Genomic DNA, 14,927 nt, shown 5'->3' with positions numbered 1-14,927 from the left:
AATTGAAGGCCTCGGTGCTAGCCTGGTCTTTGAGATTTATAACAAGTATTTGTGATAGCAAGGGAACCTGGCTTTGATGCGCTGATAGGTGCCACAACCAACCATGTGCCCCTTCTACCAGAATAAAGGAAAATGACTCCTTTTGGCAGATGGGAGCCAGTCTCACAAGCTCTTGAGGAATTCTGGCTTTTATCTAACCTCTAGAAATCCTTCTATAGTCCAGCTTTCGGTCATTTATGGATTTATGGGCATCCTGAGACCTAAAATCAGATTTAAAGAAATAATAATCTCTTCTCAGACTGGCAAAATAAGCTGCCCCGGTAAATAAGTGAATTAAACTAACTGGGCCCATTCAACAAACACTCTAGAAATCTGTCCAAGTTTCTTCACCATCTTACCTTCAATAACTCATGAAAGAAGAAATTTCTAGAATCTACTATGTCTACTAACCCTAACTTAAAAGACACAGAACTGTGCTAAAATAACCTCTCTAAAATATCCAAAGCTGGAATCTGAACACAGAAGTATGGAATCTGACCCTGCCCCCTGGCCACTTGTTTATTTTGACTAACAGCAATCAACAGAGGCAGCAGGTGGAAATGAAGCATTACAAAGTAAAAGGCATGAGGGTGAGGAGACCAGAAAGAGCCAGGGGACAAACAGGAAAGATGTGCCCTTTTATATAATGGCCAAGTAAAGCCACATCAGGGGTTATATCTTAACTGGGCTTCCAAAGAAAGGAGGAAATGAGACAGGCAGCTCTGGCAAAGTATGAGGACAGAGGCATGAAGGTCCAGAGGTGGCTATATGTCAGTGTCACCAAATGTGAAATATTGTAGACTATAGCAATAGACTTTCTGGCTGTCCAGAGAAGGCAGTGGTTCTTTTAGCTCCAGTTGTTGCCAATGAGAAACAGACCAGTGTCTTTGTCCGTGTGTGATATTGTAAGAAACTAACTGAGGCTTGTTAGTTTATCATGAACAGAAACATATTTCTTGAAAGTAGAAATTTCAACATGAAAGTGTTGACTGACAAGGACAGTCTTCCTTCTCTGTCACAGAAGGCAGAAGACTGAGGCACACTAAAAGGGTACAGGATTCCTACAACAGAACCAATCCCACCATGAAGTGGAGCTCTCACAATCCAGATGCATCCATATTTTTATTTTTTTGAGACAGGGTCTAACTCTGTAACCAAACCTGACCTGGAATTCACTATATAGCTAAGCTGACCTAGACTCACAATAATCCTACTGCCTCAGCATCCCGAATAATAGAACTGTAAGTCTATTATTTCCCCATGTTCCACTTTTTAAAATTGTTACAGTAGCAATTAATTTTTGGCAGGAATTTTAGAGCAGATAAACATCCAAAACATAGCAACTGTGATGGCCATATTGTTAGACCCCCAGAAAGCTCAGGCCTCCAGGGTCTCAGCCCAGGACCTCAGTCACCCCAATCACCAGGCAGATTCAAAAGCTTGATGTAAACAGCATGAGGCTTTATTGTTGTTTAACAAGCTAACCCCATATTACTCGGGTTTTTCATCCACCAGCCATGGCGGATGGCTAGCAAAGACAGCTTGAAGTGGCTGCATAGAGATCTTGTAGGACAGCATAAGGGGAGTGTCTAGGGGTACGCACAGGTTCAGGATTGGTGTGCCTCCAGGCTTGGAGGGCTGGCCCTGTGTTGATTGGCCAATTGGTTGTTATGGCCCATAGGCCCTCCCATGCTGGTTGCTATGCTCTGCTCCTCATTGCTGTGCACTTGTCCATAAAGCACACCCAGAGCCGTAAAGCATAGCGCCACCAGCCAACTTCTGATTGGTTTCTTGCCACAAGGCAGGCATCTGACTTTCTAGTAATTAGGACAAGGTCAGACAAGCACGTGTTCAGCTGTTATGGCTGCCACAGGGGCAGGCATCTGACCTTAGTGACTAAGACAAGGTCAGACAAGCTGTTATGGCTGCCGAAATAGGGAGCTGGTCCCTTCAATATCTTTCAACAGTAACAATAAACCTTCATTCATAATTTCTTAGTTCATAAAGGTTGGCATTTAAAAAAAAATCAGACACTGGCCAAAACAAATAATACATGACAAAAATGATCCTCAGGCTACATGTTCTCTGACTTTAGTTTTTCCATTTTATTTATTTATTTGTGTGTGTGTGTGTGTGTGTGTGTGTGTGTGTGTGTGTGTGTGTGTGTGAACATGTGAACATACATTCAATTGTAACCACATGTATATGGCATGCCTGTGGCAGTCAGGGGACAATTTTCAGTAGTTAGTTCTTTTATTCTACCATGTGGATCCTGGAGATCTAATCAAAGTCATCAAGCTTGATGGCAGTCTCCTTTACCTGCAGAGCCATTTGTCCTCCTACCCCTCTACCTCTTTTTAAGTTCACTGTCTAATCCCCTTATTTTGCACATATAAAGACAGAGACAAGGAAGGGAAAGCAATTTGACCTACAGGTGGGGGCCAAATGATAAGAGTAATCCAGGCTCTGGAGTTGTATTACTTAGGTTTAAACAGGGGGTCAATCACTTACTTGTCATGGGACCACAGGCAATTGTCTACTATCTCCAGATCTCAGGTTGCCATCTCTGAGGTCAAAATAGTAACTAAGCGTAGCTAGGGAGATGATCTACATAAACCTTTACAAGTAGCAGTGTTCTGACACCAGAGAAGCAAAAGTAGTCAGTGTTGGCTGTTATCATCATTCCCAGGAATCCTCTCTTTCTCCCTGCCTGCATAGCCTTTGTGTCAATCAGCTGTACCAAGTGTTTGGTGTAAATAAAGCTTTTGCTGGCCTTATTTAGGTGCCGCTGCAGGCTCCACTATTACAAGACTGATAAGCAGGGTTGATTTAAAAAAAAAAAAAAGAAAGAAAGAAAAAATAAAGTCTGCTTTTTCGAGGAAATGTTTCTTTTGGATTTATACTTGAAACCGGTTGGATTCTCTGAGCTCTTGCAAGGATCAGCAGTAAATCAAAGAAGCAATTTGTTCCTCTGAGCCAGATGTGACCTTGCATCCCATCAGTCAGCCCATTCTCCTGAAGGGCTGGGATGAGAAGCTGGTGGCTGAGGATTTATTGACCTTGATCATTTGCAAAGGGATGCCAAGCCTGGTACAGCTGATGCTTCAGAGTGGGGAAGGGGAAGGCTTGTGAATCTTTTCACCTTAAGGAAATTGTGTTTTCCACCTTGTATTAGAGGGTCATAAATTAAGGTGATAAAATGCCAAGGAACAAATGGGATCTTAACTATGTTAAGAAAATCTTGTGAATTTCACTTATGTTTGCTTCTGTCTTGCAATAGAAGACTGACCATGTGTCTCTGACCTCAGTAGATCAATATTTTTAGGGGTGGTAGGGATACACAAACTAGTCCTAGGGTCCTCAGACTACCATTCCTGGTCTAGCAACAGTGGTATAGGTGGAGAACTTAACAGAGAGGGAAAAGTTCAGGTCAGCCCTGACCTCAGCAGCCAGAAATCCTAGGGAAGGGCTAAACAAATGATGCTTTAAGTATCTTGCCTGGTGACTCTGAGACAGGGCAAAATTGTGTCCCACCCTCCCACCTCTCCTGAGAGGCACAGATTTAGAGCATCAGCAAGTGTCCCAAAGCATCCAAGGCTGAGGACCAGTGGTGCCATCCAGCTCCATCTTTTGTATCTGGTGGGAAGGTGGAGAAGGTAGGCTACTGTGATTTATGACTTAGGAATCAGCTTCCTAACACTTCTCCATGGTGTGAGGACCCTGGGCTTCAGTGTCCTCATTTGTGAAGGGCATAATAATACCTGTATTGTGTGATTGTGGTGACAATGACAAGTTACCTACAAGAGTCAGAATCTACAGGATAGTTATCCTCATGTCTTTTTGGGTGGGCACACAATGGCAGGTACATATTTTTATTCCTTTGTATTTTATTCCCTACTAGGTTGAGGTCCATCAGAGACCCATGTGAGTGTGTTTTCAGTAAACCTAGCCAGCCAACTCATCAGATAAATTACAGTTCAAACTCAGCATCTAAGAGGCCCAGGAAGGAAAACAAAGGCGCATGAGTGGAACTGTTCAGAACTACCACACTTCCAGATTGTCACTGATTGCCTCTTCTATGTGACCCTTAAAAGGGGTCCCAATAGGAGGGAAAGTGGAGAGCTCACTGTTCTTACCATTCAGAAACCATCCATGTGTTTAGAAATGTCCTCTTTCAAGAAGTTTCTCGATAATAACAATCTTCTAGGCATCTCTTGTGCTTGGAACACCTGCTATGTATGCTTACCTTATTTCACTTAAGCCTGCATAGATGTACTTTATTCTTTCCAAAATAATATTTTTATTGATTGTTTGGGAATTTCCCATCATGCATTCCAATCACACTCACCTCCCAGGCCTCCCAGGTCCACCCTTTCCTCCCTCCCTCACAACCTCCCTCCCGACAAAAAAAGAAGAAAATAAAAGCAAGTCAATCTGTGTTGCCCATATACTAACTTAGTGCATTCAATCTTTACAAAATCTTGAAAAGTGGCTGTTTTGCCCCCATTTGACAGTGGAGGGAAATGAAGTTCAGTGAGGTGAGGTAAATGACCCATGGCCACACAGAGCCAGATATTTCTGATGCCAAGACTCCTAGTGTATCACCGACTCTGCATCCTCATTCAGACTTCTATATTTCAATGTCCGTTAGCTTACCCATCTAAAAGAGTAGCCGCACATGCTATTCTCCTTTCCGGCTTGAAGTAACCTTTCAACTCATCCCTCCATGACATGGTAGCAACAGACATGACCCTCACCATAAATTAACCTTCTCTGTGTGGGCAGGCTGTCAGAGCACTTCCATCACCTTACAATTAGCTGGTACCCAGAGACAGAAATGAACAAAACCACATCTCTGGGCATATTAGTTAGAATAGCAAATGACACCTGCTCTTTCTACATGGGCAGGTCTTATACAGATGGAACAGGCAAAGCAGCACGTCCGTCATTGAAACAAACAAAACATCAGTGGAGCTTTCTTTACCCTTCGATGAAGATTACATCATAGAGATCAAGCCATTCAGCGATGGAGGAGATGGCAGCAGCAGTGAGCAAATCCGAATCCCAAAGATATCAAGTAAGAATTCTTTTCTCGCCTTTTCCTCCTTCCTACTGTGCCACTCTCCCAGATGACCCAAGGCTTCAAGAAATTGAGCTTGAAAAGAAAAAGTGATAATTAAGATGAATGACAGGAGCAAACTTCCTCCCATCACTGATAGTTTCTGATTACAAGAAACTTCATGCAAAACGAAAACCTTTGCCCAGTTTTCATGGATTTATTCAGTGACCAACCAAGATAGTATGTCAAGGCTGTTCCACACAAGTCTCAGAGGGTTGTTTCATATTGGTTCATTTAGCTAACAAATTCATAGTCCCCAAATTATGGCTCCCAAAGCTAACGAACAATGCAGTTAGGAAGAATAGACAAAAAGGTTTTGTTGTTGTCTTGCTGGTCTTTTAGACAGGGTCTCTCTATGTAGCATGACTTGTCTGGAACTTGCTAAGTAGACCAGGCTGGCTTTGAACTCATTGAGATCTACCTGCCTCTGCCTCCTCAGTGCTTAAAGGGATTAAAGATATACTACACCATCTCCTGCCAAAAAGTTCTTAATAGGGCTGTGGTATTTTATTCCCAGAGAAAGAGTATAATTCAGTCTTGAGTTGGCAATGTTTAGAAGGTAACATGATACATTTTAATTGAGTATATGTGCTCTACATGCAAAACATATATAGCTATATATAGTTAATTGTCTCCATTTAAAATGCTGTTAAATAGTATGTGAAAGTAGCCTTTTTGAAGAAATGCATTCTATTCTGTTTTTAAGTGTCATGTTTATGAATATCTCAACATCATACTAATTTTGTTGTGTGGTTTTATTTATTTTAAGAAGAGGAAAAATCATAAGACTAAAAAAAGTAAGAATGATTGGCAGCAGCTTTGAGGGGGGGATGGTCATTTAATGAAAATTTGTGTACTATTTAGCATGATTTTTAAAAGCTTCTTGAAAGAGTGGTGCTGATTACACAGTATCTGAAAATACTTACTGCCAATGGATTGTACTTTTGTTGTCTTTGTTTTGGCATGCAGGGTCTTACAAAGTAGCCCTGGTTGGCCTGGTGCTGGGTATGTAGAGGAAGCCATCTTTCAACTTGTAGAAATCCTTCTGCCTCTGCTTTCTAAGTGCTAGAATTATAGGAACCAAAACTACTTGAGTTGTGTTCTTTAGTTTACATGGTCCCTTTGTTTATGGACTATTTTATAATGATAAAGAAAAGATTAGATTCAGGTTGCCATTAGATAGATATCAATGCACATTTTTTTTTTTTTTTTTGGCGTTTGAATTTGAGGTCTGGATACTAGAGGGTCAATTCAGGCTGGAATTAAACTTCCAAACTATCATGGAAAATGATATTTTAAATCAAGGGTGACAACCTCAACATTGAGACCCTAATTTTAGTGTTCGACTAAGTCTCTGCTAGGTGTCCATCATTTTATTTTTCAGAGGAAGAAAGTGCGATTTTGTCTTACAGATATGAAATGATAGCAAAGTCGCCATGAAGAAATTTTAATGGCTTCTGTTAAATTTTTCAATTCAGAAAAGTAAAGAGGTCCCTGATCATTTCACCCATTCTCTTAATTGCCTTTCATTTAGGAAGGATTCAATAGGTGCTTGTCTTGTTCAAGAACAGTATGGGATGCAGTGGGAAACTGAAACCAAAGGCCATGCCCCAGAGATGGAGTTCATACTTACACAAACATATATATATGTGTTTGTGTATAATATATATGTAGCTAATATATATTGTATGGTTAATATAATATATAATATGTATATATGGTTAATGGGACTTGAATGCCTCTGAACTGTAACTTTTGTCTGTTTTGCAGGTTTTTTATCTTTATTTCTTTGGGAGGTTCCTCACTAAGTGGTAGCCTTGGCTGTTCTGGAACTAGCTATATAGATGAACTAGCTATCACCAAACAAGGGTTCTCTGAAAGGGAGCAAGCTATACAGCAAGCTGTGGAAGTAATCTCCAAACCATAATAACACACAATTGGGATTTATTTATCTCACTCTGCTTAAATCTTACTACAAAGTTCTTACCATTGCAAGGATCTTCCTTTTCCTCACCTGTGCTTCTTGGTCTTATTCATTACAGGAACATATATAGTGCTGGATAGTGACAGACTGAGTGCTAACAGAGAATGTCTTCCCTTAAGACTTTCAGTTGGAGAGATCAGGCTGCCTCAAAGGAAACCAGACTGAAAATGGGAAAGCTTTTATTATGAAAAATGTGCAACCCATATGAAAAAGTTTGTCTAAAATGTGATTATTTTGTCTGAGCAAAAGAAATATATTTAGACAAGCATGGTTTTGACTCCCAGTCCAGCCATTCACTTAGCTAGCAATCTTAGACAAGTTAGTTACCTCATCTTTTGGCATCCCAGTCTCCTCATCTGATGAATGAAACACTGACAATATCAAGTCCAGAGATGGGGCTGTAAAAGCTGAGTATCACAGTGTTTGCATGGCACAGAGGTGGAATTTCAAAGGGAGCATCAGTTATATCATGGATATATTGACCCGTATCAGAGATAATGCTAGTAATATTGAAATATTTACCACACTGAATATGTACACCCTCAATTTATAAAAAAAAATCTACAAAATGTCTGTAGGTTATTCCCTAACCTGTTCCCAGCCCACATATAGGTCATCGTGGAACTAATGGGAATGAATCATTGAGAGGAAACCATGGAGACAGAGCTGGAAAGAAAGCCCCATCAGTAAAGTGCTTGCCTCGCAAACTGGAAGACTTAACTATGAACTCTAGTCCGTGTATCTAGCAAGCTAGATACAGCCACACACCCTCATAATCCTAGCATTAGGGAGGTAGAAACAGGAAGATTCCTTGATGTGTCCCATGCCAGTAAGAAACCCCGCCTTGAGAAAGCAAGGTGGATGGCATCCTTCTAAGGAGTTGACAGTGTCCTTCTATATGCATGCACACGTGTATGCACACATACCTGACAAGTGTTTCTGCACATACAAACATACATACATACATACATACATACACATTAAAAATAAAAGAAATAGCTAGATGATGGACAAGCAGATAGTGTGGTTCTTGTAGAAGCCAGTCAGCCATGCTGTTTTGGTGAAGCCCTGGAGCATCTCTTTCCTTTGTGTACAGGATGAGACCCTTTTAAATGAATTTGTTCTCTCTTTGCAGATTCCTATGCAAGAGGATCTGGGGCTTCTACCTCCAATGCGTGTACACTGTCAGCCATCAGCACAATAATGATCTCCCTCACAGCCAGGTCTAGTTTATGACAAAAGTTATCTAAAGGACTTGCTATTTATAATATAAGCAACATTTAGCTAGTTGTTTTGAAGACACCCAGTACTAAGTAATATTGTTGTTCAAGTACATCTTATTACTGGAAAAAATGTTTTTTGCTTCGTTAGGAATGGCATTATACAGTACTTCCTCAAAGCAAATCTAGCTTTGTCTGAAGTTTCTTTGGAAACTCTGCAATGCACTGAAGACATCTGTAATATGATGTTACCAAAGCAGTTTACATATGTCCTTATATGCATATTTTTTATTATATATTTAGTGTTTTATAGAATTTTTTAAAGTTAACATATAATGTAGATATTGGTTTTTTTCCTCTGCTGTAAAATGCTCTGGGCAACACAACCACACAATTATGATTTGAGACGATTTCCTTTAAGGACAGAGTATGAAACTCATCTCAATAAATGAATTACAAATGACTTGTACAGTTTTACAAGGATCTAATGACAAAACAGCTGGAGACTTGGTCTGTAACTCAAGGCTGCTGTATATAAATTATTCCTTGAATGGTTAATGCATTGAATTGAGTCCCTTTGACATATGTGATATGTTTTCCCACCCTGTTGTGAATTTTGTTGTTCAATACAACTTGAGATGGTCAGAAACTACAAATCTCAAAAGCTAATCTTCCCAGCCCAAGAGGCACCTTGTGCAATCCTCCCATCCCTGAACTTAGCATCGTCTGGTAAGACTTTATTTGAGCATTGTCTTTGTAGTAGCATTATCTTAGGCACCGAATTTGAAGTTACATATCCTGTAGTAACATAGACAAAAAGTTACTATAGTCAGACAAGTCTTTCATGGCATAAAAGGTAATTTTACTCTTTAGACATATCTGTTTTGAATGTAACTTTTTAATGAATAATTCTGTCAATGGGTTTATAATTTCAAATTTTCTTATAGATAACATGAGTAACTGTAATGATAGCATCCTTCTTTTGAATGATAATAACATGTGTAATTTAAAAACACTTTCCTATTTCAGCAAATAGCTGCTGCAAAGAATTTTACATATGATTCTATAAATTTTCAGTAGTACAAACGTATTGTATCTCAATGTCTCCCCTGTTTTGCAGTAGCTAGTCTGGTTGCTTCTAAGCTTTACATAAATCTTAAAATAATACAATGAAAGATGGCAATATTGACAAAACCTTATTCTTATGAACAGAACTCTTTGTTATGATGGGGGACGTTTTGTAAGCTGACAAGGGTGGAATACAGAAGGCAGTGAGATTTTATATAAAACTTTTCACATTCAAACACAGAGTCATCTTTTTCTTCTTCTTGGAAAGCTCATGATTACCTGTAACTTGCCATTTTTGCTTACACATAACAAAGATTTCGACCTTCTAATTATATTCATCCAATAAAGACATCATCAGGATTCCATTTGTGTGAAAATTAGGATGGTAACAGGGAAAATATTGTCAATATTTCAGTTCGTTCCTTTCTTAGTTTGATATGCTTTACTTCTATGTTAAAATATGATTTAAAAGTCACATGCAAAAAATCAACATAATAATAAAACGAATGAAAACAATCTGATACCCCAGGTAGTTCCCAACCCCAGTGTAAATGATATCTACCAGTGATCTAGCATATGTAATCTTTTTTAAAGGTATTGTTAATAAATATTCTGTCATTTGTAAAGATATCTGCCTTCTGGGAGCATTATTCCTGCCTGCTTGTCAGGGAATTTGTTAGCTTACCCTTGTGCTAGTTACAACTGGGACCGTAGGGAAACTCAAGTCTCTAGCTCTGACCCAAAGCTAGGTGACCCAATTCCAATGGTGGCTTTGGAATTGACAACCCTGAAGACAGCATTTCCTTGAAAGCAAAGAGGATCAAAATCAAGTAGCCAATGTGTTGAAACAGACTAGAATACTTTTTCTTGGCTATCCAAGATTTTGTAAATTTGATCTAAGTGTATCTGTTGTTTCCCTTCCCAAAATCTTAAAATCTCTATACAAAATTAAGCACATAAGGCCCTCCTTAGTCTAAATCCCTTACATCCATCCACACTGAGCCCTGCTTGCTTTTGGTATCACCTCTGTGCCTTTTGGTCTCATGGCTGTTCCTCCTTGAAATGTTCCCCTCTCTCCCATCCAAATATCAACTGTCCTGGGGCACCTCCAACATGCCAGTTCATCTGTGAGATCTTTCCACATGCCTGTCCTTCCTTGTGATGTCCTTCTTCTGAATTTGCTGCAACCCTTCCCTTCATTTGGTATTTCATAAGGTACTACTTTTGGAAATCTCTTGTACTGTTATCTTGCATTTGAACCTAACTCCTGTATTGTTACTGACTTTTCTTTATATGTATGCCTTGTCTTCCCAACTAGATTGTAAGCTCCTTGAGGGCAGGGACATTGGTCTTCTCTTCCATGTACTCTCCATAGTGCCTAGCACAGTGCCTTGCAATAAATACTCATTGATGAATTGATTGAAGGGGTCTTTGAAGTAGCATTTTGCATCAGTTGTCGGCCTTGTGCTATATAGCAAACCAAGCAGGAATAACTACTTTGGTGATGTTCTGGGAAGGACCAGTGGCTTCTAGTGTTAAGCTTTGATGAACTTTTTTCATCTCTCAGCTTTATCATCTGATAGTGATGTCCCGAGTTAGCTGAGGCCAACTGGACTGAAGAGTTTGGCAAGCACCACCTTCACCAAAACTTGTCTTATTTGTTGACTTCTGTGGTAATTGGTGGATAGGGGCTACTGTTTGAAAGCAACAAAAACAACTCTCCTAACTGGACCAAACAGAAAGGAACTAATTAACAACTCACAGGGTCATCACAGGAGCCCAGGGATTACCAGAAGTGCAAGTCTTGATGAGTGCATGCACCCAGCTACTCTCGGGAGTACAGAAACCTTGGCAGATCTTTTGCTGTATGATTTGAAGGATAAATTGATTATGTTTCTGGGTTTGATGTCATTCTTCTCAGTGTGCTCCTCACTTCTTCTGGAAGTGTCTGATCAATGAGGATCATACAAGCTGATCATCCTGCTCACACCGATGCTCACACTGAGCCTTCACTCACAGGGACAGTGTATTAACCCAAGAGCTGAATGATGTTTCTAGAAGGTGAAAGAATAGCTGTTGGGGGGCTCTAAACAACAGACTTTCAATATATAGCCCACCAAGGGAATGCCCCAAGCACCAAGTCCCAACTTACAACCAGGTGGGGTGTGCCACTCCTTGAGGACTATTCCCAAGGGAGGAATACTAAGCAAATTTGTTTTATTTACTCTTTTCATGTTCTTTTGTGTGTCACATTTCACTGTAAAAAAAAAAAGGATGCTCTATCCTGACAGGTAATTGGATCCCATCAGGGTAACTAGCTTTTACTGAGATAACGAGTCTTCTATACAACCAGTGCCTTTTGCTGTGGCTGGAAGAGTAGGCACAAAATGTTGACTCTCAGGTAAGCACTGAATTCTTCCAGCCAACAACATGGGAGCTGCCATGAGCTTTTATCTTGAAACAATGATTGTGGCTATTTTTACATCTAGTAGACTATTAAAATCCTGGTTACCCTTTTCCAAACTCTTTCACCTTCCCTGCCTTGATGCCAATATGCTCAAGGGGCATTGCCTATACAAGCTGTCCATAATTAACTACTAAATGTCATGGGGTTTATGTAACATCAACTAACAGGTGCTTCTTTTTTATTGTACTAGATTGTAATCCCCTCCTTCCATTTCACATTCAAGGCTTGACTGTATTTTCCTGTTTTTAAAATTACTGGGTTCTCACTGAAAATGTGATAAACCATAGTAACTTGAAATACAGGCTCTTAAAATTAAGGATTTCTAGCCAAAATGGGGACATACAAATATTATTCCTTCACAAAATGCCAGTCTCTAGGACTTCACAAAGGCAGTCTAAGGAAAAGGCCAATGATATATCTGTGGATTCTATCAGTTTGTGGTGCATTCTGACAAATGCCCCATCTTACTCTATAGGATAATCTATAGGATGTTCTAGATGCACAACTCTCCAAACATTACTGATTATTTTTATAATTAGCTATTGCGTTTGTCCAGGGACATAACAAAATCTGCAACATTTAATCATCTTACTACAATGAATAGAATATAAACTAACATTGAATATCAATATTGATATTTATATAAAATAAGGTAGACAGTAGGTTCCTCAGTCAGATGCCCAGTTTTCCACCAAAATCACCTTCAATTTCCCCACATTATACTGAACTGTCCTTTTTCCCCCAGGGCACATTATCAATGCCTGTTTCTGACAGCCATCCCTCTGCAGCCAGTATTTAAATCATTTGTCAATGGAGGGGCATTTTCTGTTGCTATTTCACATCACTTTCAAGCCTCTGTCCGCACTATGATCACTCTGTGCAAGGCAGGCTGCCCGGTGTGTGAGCAGACCCCTTTGACCCTTGTGCTAAATGGGCCATGCAGATTAAATGTCCAAATTCCACAATTCAAGTATAAATGTGCAACACTCAGCAGAGTTCACAGTTCAAACAAAATTGGCCTCTGTTCTTTATCCTCATGGTTATGGTCAGATAGAGATTAACAGAGAGAGCTATAATAAAACTGGTCACATAGACAAAAGCCTTTTAAAAAAAATAAAAGGTCAACCACATGATAGATCTGAAAGTCTAGAAACTATAAGGCTGAGGTATTTAATATAGATGGGATTAAACATGATATTCCCTGTCGATGTCAGCTGGACCTTCTTTATACATTCTTTCCACATTTTAGGAATAACATAAATTGTGTGTGAATATAAATATCCCTTAGTGAAATTTTAATTTCACTAACTTTTAGTGAAAAAAATTAGTACAATATTTAATCCTTTGTTGTTGTTTTGAAACCAGGTCTCTCTACATAGTTCTGGCTGTGCGGGTACTCACTATGTAGACCAGGCTTGCCTCGAACTCACAGATATCCACCTGCCTCTGCTTCCCAGGTGCTGGGATTAAAGGCATGTGCTACCTACCACACCTGGCTGATACTTAATTTTTATGGTTCTCAAACTCTTCTTTATGCTAAGAAGAAGGAGGTACAAGTTTCTACCATTTTCATTAATGAAATGTATGCAAATAGATCTAACAGGGAAACAGACCATTAAAAAGCCAGAGCTAGAACTGAACTATTGATTCAGTACATTTAAATCCTTATTAATTTAAGCTTTCTTTATGTAACTGTGACTAAAATGCCTACAAAAAATTAAAGGGAGGAAATAATTATTTTGGCTCATCATAGAGGTAGAAACATGTGCTGCCTGCCTTATCATGAACAGGGAACAAAGGGGAGAGATTGGGTACCAGGTAGAACCTTTAATGACACCCAGCCCCCAACCCACTCATTTTAGCTAAGCCTAACCTCTTAAATTTACCGCCTTCAACAATACTGCCACCAGTTAGAGGCCAAGCATTCAAGACATGGGGCACACTGGGAACGGCTCCATATTAAAGTAATAGACCTACACATAGGAATCTACTAAGAAAGACAATAGGTTAAGCCTGAATCTGGACCTCTAAGTAATCTAGAGGACAGTGCGGGACACTGAATCAAGCAAGAGGGAGAAACTGAGTTGAGAGGAAAGGGCCTCTGAGGTGAGGGCTTGGGATGAGATGTTCTGAACAAGGTTAGGTGCAGAAGAGTACTGATATTTAAAGAAGAAGAGGATAAGGTCCATGAAGGGAGCAGGTTATAGTTAGCAAAGGGTTGTCGACTACTCCGTGTGTACCAGAGAATAACAAAAGCATGGGAGGAATAGGGATGAGAAAGCCAGGGAACCTGTAAGACATGTGGTGACAACAGGGTATGTGGTGCTAATAATAGTCAGCCAGGCTTATGGGATGTAGAAGTCTCTGTGTAAATAATCCTCGTGGATTTTGGTTACTATTTATCATTCCATTTTTTTTTTGTTGTTCACGGAGAAATGAGGCTGAGAAGATCAGAGATGTGCCAGGTGACACAGCTGAACTCATATATTTCTGGCATAGTTTTAGGGTCTTTTCCAAACACCCGATTTCTATATCCCTGTATAGAAGGAAGATACATAAATGGCTGATGGATGGACAGACAGGTGAGAGATAGATGATAGACAGAAAGTCCAACAGGCAGATAGACAAGTGATAGATTGGTGACATAATAACAGCAAGCAAGAAGGTAGTTAAGTAGATAATAAATAGGTGATAGATGATAAGTTGATAGATAGGTATATAGAGATAGATCGATAGATAGATACATGATATATTAGTTTCTAAAAAGCAACAGGAAGATAAGGTATTAAACAGTGAGTCTTCAGGAGGTTATGTGTTAGTCTTGAAATTGACCAGGGCTGGGATGAGCTCCCAAATACACAATTCTTGCAGAGAGACTCCATGTAGATTTTGTGTGGTGATTTTTTTCACTCCAAAGAGGTCAAACAGGTGTGCTTAGCTTTCTTCTATTGAAAATTGTGTTTTTCACTTGCATTTGTAACACCTGATCTTCACTCTTAAGCTATCAAAGCAGTACTGCCAATTCAGGGT

At 39.6% G+C, this 14,927-nt stretch overlaps 1 protein-coding gene across 1 annotated transcript in view; it reads left to right on the top strand.

Moving 5' to 3' along the window:
- The window catches only part of Cntn4 (contactin 4), a 341,374-nt gene extending 332,996 nt beyond the window's left edge, over positions 1 to 8,378 (top strand). The window contains exons 20-21 of the mRNA XM_035449031.1: positions 4,948 to 5,116; positions 8,278 to 8,378. Of these exons, the coding sequence (XP_035304922.1) occupies positions 4,948 to 5,116; positions 8,278 to 8,378 (270 nt within the window). The remainder of the gene's footprint in view (positions 1 to 4,947; positions 5,117 to 8,277) is intronic.
- Positions 8,379 to 14,927: the final 6,549 nt, after the last annotated feature.

Source organism: Cricetulus griseus, chromosome 8 (assembly GCF_003668045.3).
Source record: "Cricetulus griseus strain 17A/GY chromosome 8, alternate assembly CriGri-PICRH-1.0, whole genome shotgun sequence".
NCBI lineage: Eukaryota > Metazoa > Chordata > Mammalia > Rodentia > Cricetidae > Cricetulus > Cricetulus griseus.
Note: the sequence above shows the minus strand (reverse complement) of the source record. Positions and strands in the feature narration are given on the sequence as shown.